This window comes from Cheilinus undulatus, linkage group 7 (assembly GCF_018320785.1).
Source record: "Cheilinus undulatus linkage group 7, ASM1832078v1, whole genome shotgun sequence".
In the NCBI taxonomy this organism is placed as follows: Eukaryota; Metazoa; Chordata; class Actinopteri; order Labriformes; family Labridae; genus Cheilinus; species Cheilinus undulatus.
In genome coordinates, this window is record NC_054871.1 from 3963172 (window position 1) to 3976260 (window position 13089).

Below are 13089 nucleotides of genomic sequence, written 5' to 3' on the forward strand. Positions count from 1 at the left end.
ATTCATCAAAGTGTACCTCTAGCTAAACAACCTGTTAGGAGATCCATATCTTCATTTTTGCACAGCAGTCTGGAAGATCATGTTAGGACCCCCTGTCAGTGTCAAAAAGGCCTACTCAGTACTTTAAAGTGACTTTAAATTTATTATTCACTTTTACTTGAGTAAATTCAAACAGGTTTAATATTGCACAGTCACCTTGATGTATAAAAAACAACTACTCAGTTTTTTAAAGTGACTTAAAATTAATAGTTGTTCTTGTTTTACCTGAGTAGATTCAAACACCTGTGCTATAATCTCCTCATAAGGTAAGTAACATTACTTTAACAGCAGTAGGGGGCGGTAATGCAGCTTTAGGCTGAAGTAGCAACTCTTCTGAAGGAAGAAGAAAAATATCTCGCGATATTTCGCTCAGCGTGAGTTTGTTGCCTTTGTGAAGAGAGCAGAGAGGAGCAGGCATTCTGATCTAAATTGTTTAGATTTCTGTTAGCTAACGTAAAGGATTCAAACTCATCTCTACAGTAATAAAACAGAGCACACGGACCCACCATCACCTGCCCGACACCGTTACAGGTAGGAACGTGACGCATATGTGCGGCGTTAGCTCCCGCCGTTAGCCACCGTCAGTTTTTATGTAGCCGCTACGCTAACATGTGGCTAACGTTAGCTCGTTGTTAGCTTGTGTGCCGCTCTGAATGGTTCTTTATATTTACCTAAAATAAAGGTTTTCAGCTGTTACCTTTATTTACCTGAATGACGATGTTCAACTGTTACCTGAACTTTGATTAATGTTATATGAAGAAACTACGCATAGAGGACGTTCACAGTGTAGTTTTGTTTAACCATTATGCCACAATGAACACAAACAGGACATTAATAATAATAATAATAATAATAATAATAACATTTACAATAGAGAATCAGACCGAGTCTCTGCTGTCTGGTAATTATCTAAGTGTTTATTTATTTATTTAAAATGAAAATAACATTGATATGTATTTGTTAATTTAAGTATAAATGTACCAATATTAATACAATGTGTTAATCTGCGTTTTTCAATATCTGTTTTAAATCTGGGTTATTTTCAGACGCAGTGACTCTTCATGGCATTGAGACGAGGACACATCAGGTATCTGAAGGTGAGATCAGAATCAGTTTCCTGTCAGATCAATAGAAACTAATGGATGAATAGAGGCGTTTACCCATCAGAGACAACAGAGGTTAAAATGCTCTGTTTAGTGTTATTTACATAGCTCGTTTAACCTGACTAGATTACCGTGGTAACTGACTTTAAACTAGTCGGTGTCGGATTATGATTAGTCAAGGTTTTAAATCCGTAGTAAAGGTTGAATTTCCTACAGTTTACTCCTAAAGATACAAGAAGTTGGACTTTGTGGACATCCAATTTATAGGTCTTTATAAATTCATTTAAGCTGTTACCAATAGGTTGTTTTCAGTCACATGATCCTGAATTTCTGTTGGGGGTGAGCCTTAAGGAATGAATGAGGATAGAGGAAAGTTCGTACTTTACAGCTCTAAATGGACCTGTACACTGCAGTTATCATCGAAACATTTCTACATGCTAGAGAGCAGTCTCCAGACTTTACAGAACTGATTTTACCAGTTTGATTTACATGGTAGGTCATCAGTATCACTAATACTCAGTCCTACAGACCTCCTAGTTTGATCTAGTCAGATGAAGGGAGGCCAGGGTTGAGAGGAGTCTATTACTGAGCTATGAGGCTAGCTGAGCCTCCTTTAACATGTAAAAAAAAATTCTCATTTAGTCACAAACATGCTTTTAATGTAAACAGTGATGTACTATCAACAGGATAAACCTTGTGGGTGAGAGACAGAGTAATGATGAGCCGTTCATGAACGAGCCTGCTCTACTAAACGGCTCTTAAATGTCAGCCAGTATAGCTAGCTCCAGTTTTCTTTCCTCCATCCTTTGTTGTTATTTAATCTACATTTTAAAAGCCAGACTGGTACCAAATGAAGAGCCATTTGGGACCCGAACAGCCAGCTCTACTGAGCTGAGAAAAATGATCTAGAGCTTTAAAAAGAGATGGATTTCCCATCACAAAGAAAGAGACTGGACAGACCACACAGGAGTGGCCCTTCCAGGATTTAGATAGAGGATTTTTCAGTTCTTTCAGATCAGTGCTAAGACTCAAGGAGACTTGGAATATTTTGAAAGAATCCCAAAACATAAAACAACTACTAGACCGTCAGCTTCCCTCACTAAGCTCTGCTTGACTCAGCCTCTGTTTGCGCAGGAGACGGTGATTTTTTAACAATAAAAAAAAGAGTGTCTTTATATCTACTGGTGTCAGCTGCAGTGAGTTTGGAAATATTAACATAGGCAAAAATCCAACAGTGTGCCTCCCTGTTTTCAGGCATTAGAAATCTTCAGTTCAAGGTAAATCTTTACAGAAATGTTTACCAGAATAACCTTATGTTTGTAATGTTACAATGACACCATACAGTTCCAGTAACACATAGGTCTACCTCATATATCCCAGTACAGAGCCTCCCTTCTTTCTACTTGTTTGTACTCAAATGTTTAATGTCAGCAGCGCTAACAAAAACACAAGCATTTTAATGTTTGGCTGTAATGTGCTGAAGTCTGTAAAACACAATTGATTTTACAACAGAAATGATAAAGCTGGTTCTTTAGGTATCATCCATACACCGTAGCTGTGACCTGATTTAGTCAATCCCAAATTTTACCAGTTTGACTTGGACTTGACCAAATATGAGTTATTTTCACAGTGAAAACACCCACAGATTCCATATTGTTTGGGAAATCACTGTTGATGATGGTTCACACCTGAGACAGGTTAAATACATCATTAACAACTGTGTGTGAGTGTTTACCTGCTGTTGTGACTTTAACTTCTACATTTTGTGTTTGTGCTCCAGGTGTGTGAGGTTCAGAGCTCTCAGGGTGACGTCGGGCCTCATGCTGTTAAAGGAGGAGCTGGAAAGGTGAGGCTGCTCTCTGATTGGTTGAAATAATCATCCTGTCATACTGGTTGTACACATCGAGGGAATGTTCTGATGACATCATATGTGTTTCAGGAGATGTACGATAACGGGTATGCCGATCAGATGATGGAGGATGACTCCAAGACAAACCTGATTGTGAACTACCTGCCTCAGAGCATGAGCCAGGACGAGCTGCGGAGTCTGTTTAGTAGTGTGGGCGAAGTCGCATCGGCCAAGCTCATCCGGGACAAGGTGGCAGGTACTTGCACTGCAGTAATATTCAATTTATAATTCAGTAAAATTACGTTTTCTTACATTTGTACTACGAGAGTCTTGAGACACAGGAGCAGGTACATGTATCGATAGATACTTGATTAATCCAGAGGCAAATTTAAGTACTGTAATATTATGGCACTGCTTTGATAGTTATGCAGTATTATTGGAATTATTCTACATTTGCAAAACATATACTATATATGTCCTACATGTTAACTACAGACCTATCAAGTACAATATGGCAGTTTCATACTGCAGTAGTTATATTCATACTGTCAAATGATGTGTCGGTTTGCTCATCATGGACGAGGCTCACATGTTAAAGATGTACTTTTGGCACATGACACAAACTGTAGTAGTAATCAGTACATCCTGCATTATACTGCAGTACTGTGCAAGTAAATGTACTGTAATTATACTGCAGTTCTGCTGGTTTAAACTGCAATATTAAAACTTAAACCGTGTTTATTAGTGCAAACACTGCAGTAATGCAGACTACTTTCACTTCATTATTTAACCTACACAGAAGAACCAAATCTCTTTTGGACCTCTGTGTTTTTTATTTAAGTTTTAATCTATTGTCTTTAAAAATGAGTTGGATGAGCAGATGACTGCCACTCTGACATTATACATCACTTATACCACACAGCAGCATGTTAACATGCTTGTATCTGGCGAACATTTTATCACCCATAGACTTTTTAAATTCCTTGTCAACATAAAATGTCCCCCTATATTTCCTCCTATTGTCAGTTTAAAACTTTGCCATTGATTCATTTCTCTCTGTGCTTTTTTAAACAGTCTTTTGTAATCTCCCTTTATCAACAGCATTAAAAATAGCCACAAAAGTGTTTTTTTAATTTTTTTTATTTTTTCTGTCCTTTATTTCTTTTTTATTACACTCAATTTGTCTCTCTTCTTTCGTCTGAAAGGTTGGCATAGAATAACGCAGCGTAAATTTATATGCAGTGATATTAAGCATGGAAATAATTCAGATTAGAGGTGGGCAATATGGAAAAAATTATAACTTTTTAATCTAAATTTTATCACAATTTTCCTTCAATTTTTAGGACAAGTTTTTAAGTAAATGACAAGAAAAGAGCAACCTTTTTCTCTATTTAATTTTTCAAAATGCACAAATACTGTGTCAACAAGTCAGTTTTTTTCTGCACTAACCCACTGACCAATGCATTATATATTTTAACACTTTTTCTATAATTTTATTTTAAAGTTTTATAGGTGGAACTGTCAGGTAAGGAGATCTAGAGGTCTTCCCTTAGAATATATTTAAGTTCCACACATTTATTTTTTAATCTGTTTTATTAAGCCAATATCTGCATTTTTATTTTAAAGCATGTGGACTTCAAATAGAATTCATAAAGCTAAAGCTTTAAACAAACAGCCTGTTCATATGCAATTTAATACCGCATTTACTTCAGCCTTGTTTAGACTGCCAAAGTAAAAATACAGATAGAAACAAGAATTTGATGGTTTTTTGAGTCATGTGGTGATGCAGTAAAGCAGTGACGGTGTGTTATTTTAACATAATCTTGATTTTATTTTTAAAAAAGCTTCAGGAATACATGAATTTACAGCGGTGAATTAGGCTGTGATGAGTGGTGATGTAGGCTACGTCACACTGGTACGTGCCTGCTGCTCACAATGAAGGAGATGAGTGAGATACAGGCTGAGATGCTGCAGCAGCATTAATGTAGGCCAAAGAAATGCACGGAAATCAATGATTATACTGTTTAAGACATTTTGTAATGATAATTGATAGGACCAAGTAGACCTTGACATCTGGCAGTAGACCTGCCAGGTGGAAAGGCTTCTAAATAACTTGGGAAAACAACAGAAAGCAAAACAGTGTCAACTGTAAAAGTTAAAACAGCAGTAGCCACGGGTATGGTACATCTCTCTTCCCTGTTTGATTCCTGGCAGACCGGAGGACCGCTGTTTAGAGCTCATCAAAAAACATTCATAAGAATTTTGCAGAGTGTGCCATAAAATATTTTTTTGCACACTGATGGTTTAGAAAACCAAACACAACACAGTTAGAAATCTTCTTACGGTCTAAAGGTGAATCCCATTTCTACCCCTAAGCCCTTATCTTAGTCCCTCCTTTTGGTTTTACACGTTCACATCAGGTGAAGGGGTATACCAATTATCTTGGGGCTAAGGGCTCCATGGCCCTAGAAGTTAAGATTTTTCAGGACCACACTTGAAACCGAGGGGTATGATGACTTTCTCTTTATGCACTGCATTCACTTGTGAAACGGTACAACGAAGGTGCACAAATGTAAAAATATTTTTGGCATAATGATTATAGAAAGCAAAAAGTTGTTTTCTCATATATTCAATCTTTGGCCACTGGGATGTATTTTTGGCATGTAAACACGTAAACCAGGGTTATTAACTGTATAAATATGTGGGGAAGATCAACACAGAGATCCAGAGTATGAATGAGCTGGTCGAAGCTTAATTGTCACCTCTGATGACACAGGAGGAAGGTGTAGAAATGGGATTGGCCCTAAGTCTTTGGTTTCACTTTCTTTTGAAGCATAAATTACAGCAGGATTGGGAAGCAGAAGGGAGGGGGAGAGGGAACAAAGAACTAGAAGTTAAAGGGCTGATTTTACGATAAACAGCTTTAGCAGATCACAGATACATTCTATTTTTTCACGTTTTGAGATTGTCCAAAGCATACCTCTAATCCAAATGATCAGTGAAAAGCTTTTAATTGATCATATATTTTTATTGCTTTAAAGTTTGCGTAAGTCACGGTGTATTTTTGTACTTTTTGGAAGTATTTTCTTTTTTTTTTCTTTAATATTTAAAACCTTTTGAAAGGGTTTTTTTTACAGTAATCCTTTTTTTGGTGTACTTTATTTTTTAACAGATGTGTTTTTCTTTAAAGGATGACTCTGTGCTTTGAAAATGTATATTTTTTTCACTGTTTGTTGTAATTTTTTATTATTTTTCACACCAGGTTTACTGACGACAGTCTGACTGTTTCACAGGCTTCTGATTGGTCGTTTGTTTGATCAGAGTTTGGCTGTACAGATCAATGATCAGTTCTTCTACCTTTTTTTTCCTAAAATGCATCGTATTATATTTACAGAAGTTTATGTATTTCTGTACACTGTAAAACTTTGTTTTTTTCTTTTGAACTGTTGCATCATGATACCTGGTAACTAATACTGTTTTAATATTTAAAATGATTTTTTACATTTTTACAGAGGATGTTTGTTTTCACATGTTCATTTTTTTCAGGATTTTAAAATGTTTGTAAAGTTTTTTATTGTCCAAAGAAGTTTTTGTTCTGAACAGACTGAGAAAACGGCAGTCAAGCATGTTTGTTTTAATCTCTGCAGATTTATTTCTAAATGAGGTAGTGGTGTAAAGTACCACTTATTCATATCAAACCATTTTAGTTGTACTGATATGAATAAATGCAGGACAAATATACATCTGAGTCCACACCTGGAGCTCCATAGACAGGTTAAGACCGTCATGGATGCCAAAACAAATGAGAAAACTTGAAGAAATGTTGTTTTCCCAGTAAAATATAATGACAAAAGCATGGATCAGACCTGACTGTCAGCATAATCACACAGAGGGGGCACTACATCAGTGCAACTAGAAATGGGCTCTAGGTATTATAAGCATATCTGTACCGACTTAGTTGTCCTGAAGGCCCAGTACCTCAGACACAATCGCTGGTTTTCTTGGTTTGTTCAGAACATGTTTGGTCTCTTTTCAAACACCGTGATGATTTTGATGTTCTACTGTCTGTATCAGAATGTGAATCAGAATGTGTGGCTCCTGTAACACAGACAGTTTTGTTATTTTATTTTGTTGTTTTCCTTTGTGTTTCTCTAGGCCACAGTTTAGGTTACGGCTTTGTTAACTTTGTTAACCCTAATGATGCAGAGAGGGCTATCAGTACCCTCAATGGCCTGAGGCTACAGTCTAAAACTATCAAGGTAATGTGCCAAAGGTGCTCTTTGATTTTCCTGTCTCAACTGATAGATGTGTTATATTCCCTGGACAGTAGAGGGCGCTCTCTCCTGCGTACTGTCTGATGGATGAAGGTATTTTGAAACCTCTGCCGTCATGTTTGTTGTTTTGACTGCGTAAATTATTCTCAGCCTGTTTTTAAGCACTGACACATGTCTACATTGAATCTGTGAATTTCTTCAGTTCAGTGTGACGATGTGACACCTTTTTATTTTTATTAACTTTTATTTTTAGAAGTCTGTAATGCCCTCAACATGTTTGGAGACTTTTATTTTTTTCTTTTTTTTTGTTTGTTTTATTTTGAGAAATATGGAAAACTTTTTTTTTTTTTTTTTTAACATTTTAATATTTAGAGATATTTCTAATGTCTGGATTTTATTTAAGAACTCTGTAACTTTTATTTGATTCACTATTGTTTTAATTTGTTAGAATATTTTCTGGTTGTCATGGCAGCGGACTGAGCACTTCCTGTCTCCTCCTGCAGGTGTCGTTTGCAAGGCCAAGTTCAGACTCGATCAAAGATGCTAACCTGTACATCAGCGGGCTGCCAAGGAGTATGAGCCAGCAGGATCTGGAGGACATGTTTGCTCGCTACGGACACATCATCAACTCTAGAGTGCTGGTCGACCAGGCCTCAGGTTCTTCTCCGTTTCTATTTGTTTATGTATTTATGGGTTATGCTTTACATTAATGTCCATTTTGGGTGTTTGGATACTAAGTGGTAATTCTTGATGTTAGATGTAGACACAGATTTACGAAGAAGTGCTCAGATTATACATAAAGGTGGACCGAAATTCCTCCATTCAGAATGGTTTAATGATGTAGACCACAGGTGTCAAACTCAAGGCTCGGGGGCCAAATCTGGCCTGTGGAACAGTTTAATCCGGCCCCCAAGATGATCTCATATTTCTGTTCTAACTGGCCCATCAGTCTGTCTGCAGATTTCCTCAAGTATAAAAATGTGAACTTATCCATGACGATTTAAGATATCACAAAATCTGAAAAAGTAAGGAGGAAAAATATTTAGACAAGAAGTCAGGAATCTGGGAAAATAAATTAATTTGTGTTTTAATTTAACATTTTCAAATTAGCATCTCACAATTAGGACTCAAACTTAGGATTTTGACCTTTAATTTCATACTTTGAGTATTTCAACTCATAACTTTGACTTCTCATATAATATTTTCAGCTTTAAGAGTCATAATTCAAATTTTTAAGTGATATTTTGACCTTTTTTCAACTCCAAACTTTGACTTCATAACCTCATATTTTGACCTTTTAGATTCACAATTAAAAATTTTGAATCATATTTTGACTTTTGATTTTATGATTACAAGTTTCATTTTATATTTTGATCTTTTAAACTCATGATTTTGACCTCTTTCTAGTATATTTGCCTTAAAAAACATTATTTTTAATTTTAATTTCATGCTTTGACCTTTTTGAACTAATAAATTTACTTTTCTCAGATTATGAGCCTTTAAACTTACCTTTTTAATGTTTTAAATCTCTAAATCGTTTATCATCAGTGCTAAGTTTTTTGTTCATATTTTATTACTGGTGACAGGTTGACAGTTTATGGTTAAAAAGATGACCCAGTTAGGCCCTCAGATTAGACCTGAATCCAGAATCTGGACCCTGCTGGATTGAGTTTGACACTCCTGCTGTAGGGTATTTACAAAGCAGCTACACCACAACATATTTATCCTCTGCATATTTCTGATTATGATAATGTTCTGGGGGCCACTTGGGAAGATGTAGGGGGCCTGATGTGGCCCTTGGGCCACTAGTTGATGGTCACTGGTGTAGGGATACCAAACCAGGTAGCATCTCAAAAAACAACTTTCTTTGTTTCATTTTAACGTATTTTTTTCCAGAGCACTCCTAAGATTAAGCCAAAATCCTAAAGTACACCACATTCATATCAGTGCTCAATAGCCTCTTTAATACATTACAATACTTGTGTTAAGTAGTTGTTTAAGTACCGTACTAACATCCGGTTGTTTACTTGACACCATTTTTGAATCACTTCTGTTATGGAAATGTTGACGGTTTTAGTTAAAAAAGAGTAAAATGACTAGTTAGTTCAAATCAAGTGACGAGTGAAGCTGGTAGAATGTAAACCAGCCGCTGAAATGATGTTTGGGTTGTTATTTGGCAGTCAGGTTCAACAACCCTTACCCTAACTCTGAGTCCGGTAATCACTGAAGATGTGTCGCTAAAATGGTGGTCCAAATACCCAAATAAACATAAAATTCATAGTTTTAACAACCACAGAGTCTCGACCAATCACAACCCTTCACTTGACTCATCTGTATTCTCATTGGCTGCACAGGTCTGTCCCGGGGTGTGGCTTTCATCCGCTTCGATAAAAGGGCGGAGGCTGAAGATGCGGTCAAACACTTGAATGGCCACACCCCCCCTGGAGGCTCTGAGCCAATCACGGTCAAGTTTGCTGCCAACCCCAATCAGGCCAGGAACAACCAGATGATGCCGCACATGTATCACAACACATCTCGGCGCTACGGAGGCCCTGTCCATCATCAGGCCCAGAGGTTCAGGTACGCTCACCTGGCGCCATCGTCCAATCAGAAGATTAAAACAAACCCTCCACGTATTTATTTTTTATTTGTATCTGTGAATGAATACTTCCTGTTTCCTCCAGTGTGCTGCATTTAAGGTCCTGTAACTGAAAGCTGCTTTCTGATTGGATATTCAGTAACTGTAGTTCCTATTTCATCCCAGGTTTTCCCCAATGAGCGTAGATCACATGAGTGGAGGGGGCGGAGCCTCGGGGAACGGCTCCACCGGTTGGTGCATCTTCATCTATAACCTGGGTCAGGACACAGACGAGGGCATCCTGTGGCAGATGTTTGGGCCGTTTGGCGCCGTCATCAACGTCAAAGTCATCCGAGATTTCACCACCAATAAGTGCAAAGGCTTCGGCTTCGTTACCATGACGAACTACGAGGAGGCCGCCATGGCGATCCACAGCCTGAACGGGTACCGCCTGGGGGACAAAGTCCTGCAGGTGTCCTTCAAGACAAGCAAGGGTCACAAGTAGAGGAGGAAGGGGGGGTTGGGGGGAGGGAAGAGGAGGAGTCTGAGGTCTTCATCTCTTTCTCGTATGTTTCTGACGAGTCGTTCACTTCTCAAAGTTTCTACAGCTGCATTTGTAATATAACTGTTTTTTTTTTCCCAGCATGCTCTGCTTCACTGAAACTGAAGCCATTTTTCTGTGTAGTGTTTTTATTTTTTATTTCATTTCATATTTTTAAAGTGCAGCTTTGTTGTGACAGTGAACTGTTGATTCAGTAATAAATCTGTTCATGAGGAACTTCAGTCTCTGGGATTACTCTCGTCTTTTTACATTTTTAAACTATTTTAAATAAAAAATGACAACATGTTGATGAACCCTTAGGAAAAAAATACAGACTTCTTAAAATAATAACAATAAAATAATAAAGCAGATATATCGTTAAGAAATCTGGGTCAAAGAACTTCAGATCAAAGCTTCTGTATGTACAGCTGACTATTTGATTATGTTTTTTTTTTATTTTTCATTATGGCAAAAATCAATGTCAACAAGTTACCAGGAACAGTAGCTTGCACTTTGTGGAAAAGAAATCAATAGTGTGTGCGTAATAAGATGTTCATAATGTAAAACAAACAAATATAGAGTCTAATGAGTTCTTATGGACACATTAGAAAGATATTTCCATAGAAAATCTTTATTTTACAGACGTGGTGAGGTCTGTAGATTCTGACCTCTTTTAGAGGAAAGACATGACTAACTTCAGAATGCTGTAGTAATAGTAACTATTATTAGTTCTAGCAGTGATGAGGCTCACATTAAAAAAAACATTTATACCATTAAAGTTGAATGACACTGTTATACTGTTGTAAAACTGACAAAAATCCCATTTATTTCACTTTTTAAACCATTTATTTTACTTTATGATTTTACCAGAAAGCCCAAAAATGTCACAAATATTAAATATTGGAATGAATTTAAGCAGAAAGGAGGCTGACTGAAAACATCACCATATGAAGTGTATAAAAGTGTTCAAAACTGATTAAAGATCACACCTATTTATTTATTTAGCTAATTATGACTTGAATACTTAAAGAAATTAGTCAAATTTAACCCTGGATCACCCTTAACTACACTATAGAGCAGAGTTACTCAACCAAAGAGCCAAATTGTTAAAAAATACCTTTGCAAGAGCCACAATCTAAGTGGTGAAAAGTGACAAAAAATGGCTTGAAGTAGCAATAGAAATAAGTTTTAAAAAATGGGTTACAGGTGGTAAAAAATGGTCGAAAAGTGGCAAAAAAAATGGGTGAAAAGTGATTAAAATGGGCAACAAGCAGTCAAGATTGGCAAAATGGGCAAAAAAATAGGAAACAAGTGGTATGTAATGGCAAAAGGTAGCTTGAATGAGCAAAATGTGGCAAAACAATGGTGAAAAAGGGCAAAAAGAAGAGGCAAAAATTTGGTAAAAAAAAAAGGAAACAAGTGGTATTGAATGGCAAAGGGTAGCTTATTTGGATGAAAAGTGGCAAAAAATGGTTTAATAAAACCAAAAAGGGCAAAAATGAGATAAAAGTGGCAAAAAGTAGTTGCAAAAATGGGCAAAAAATAGAAACAAGGTATATATAATGGCAAAGTTAGATTAAATGGGCAAAAAGTGGCAAAAAAAGTGAAAATGGAAAAAAAAGGATAAAAGGGCTGCTTAATGGCAAAAGATAGCTTAAATGGGTGGAAAGTGGCAAAAGGGGTGAAAATAGCAAAAAGTTTCCCCTTCTAAATGTGTTCTAGGGGAATATTTAAAATTAAGACATGAAGAGCCACATGTTGAGTACCACTGCAATAGAATATTATTCTACATGAGTTATTTTTCAAGGAGATAACATTAGGATGGTCGACAGATTAGATATCCATGTATTTTGATGTACACATTTTTCTGCTGTTTGTTTGAGACCAACAGAGATGTTAAACTGCATTTTTCCAGTTCGGATGGTGTGATGTCACTCTCTGTGACGTTGACTAATCTCCTGACTGGCTGAGAAAAACCTTTCTGGTTCTACTGAATCACAAAGGCTGGTTTTCTAAGTCCAGGTCCTTCCTCTATGGGAAGGATCCTCCCAAGTCAGGACCCTTGGAGGTAAGGCCAGAGTCTCCCCGGTAACTCTTGAACACACGTTTGGAACATGCTAGTGAGTGTGTGTCATTACGTCATAGGAAGTGTTGCGCCCATATATAGGCAGCGCCGGCAGAAATCGTAATAGGAGGGGTACTAACAACTTTCACAAGTTTTACCCAGCGTCTAATAAGTTATCACATCATCATACTATCATAATATATATAATCATATTGATTATTTAGTATAATAGTTGTACAATGTAATCATTATGTGACACTACTGTAACCATCCAGCTTTACTTTGATGATATGAAATAATGATGACAACATATTTACAGTGGAAACAGGACATTTAAAAGTGTGCTAGGACCTGGCTTTCTCCTGATACTAAACCTTTTCTTTTTTAATGTAGAGAAGGAAAACAATGCGCATTGGATTGTGGGTAATTCCTGCAAATACATACACATGTGCATCCTTGGAAATTCTCTGTTTGAAGGACTCAGGCCTTGGAAAAATTTCAAGGATCGTCAACACTGGAACAGTCCTCCGACAGCAGTCGACGATGTAGTATCCTTCAAAAACAACCATTCGAGGATCCTTCCTGGGCTTTAGAGAAACACCTCGAGAGTCTGAGGGGAGGGGGAACAGAGGAAGTTGAC

At 37.0% G+C, this 13089-nt stretch overlaps 1 protein-coding gene across 2 annotated transcripts; it reads left to right on the top strand.

The window, feature by feature from the left end:
- Positions 1-408: 408 nt before the first annotated feature.
- Positions 409-10626, top strand: LOC121512403 (ELAV-like protein 1). Of its 2 annotated transcripts, XM_041791660.1 has the most exons (8): positions 409-570; positions 1086-1136; positions 2923-2988; positions 3082-3247; positions 7147-7250; positions 7769-7922; positions 9620-9845; positions 10030-10626. In XM_041791660.1, the coding sequence occupies exons 2-8, from the start codon at positions 1101-1103 to the stop codon at positions 10346-10348; spliced, it is 1071 nt and encodes a 356-aa protein (XP_041647594.1). In that variant the 5' UTR covers positions 409-570; positions 1086-1100; the 3' UTR covers positions 10349-10626. The 2 variants fall into 2 exon arrangements, with proteins under 2 accessions (XP_041647594.1, XP_041647595.1); XM_041791661.1 differs by lacking the exons at positions 409-570; positions 1086-1136; positions 2923-2988; positions 7147-7250 and having other exon boundaries at positions 3111-3247.
- The last annotated feature ends 2463 nt before the right edge of the window (positions 10627-13089 follow it).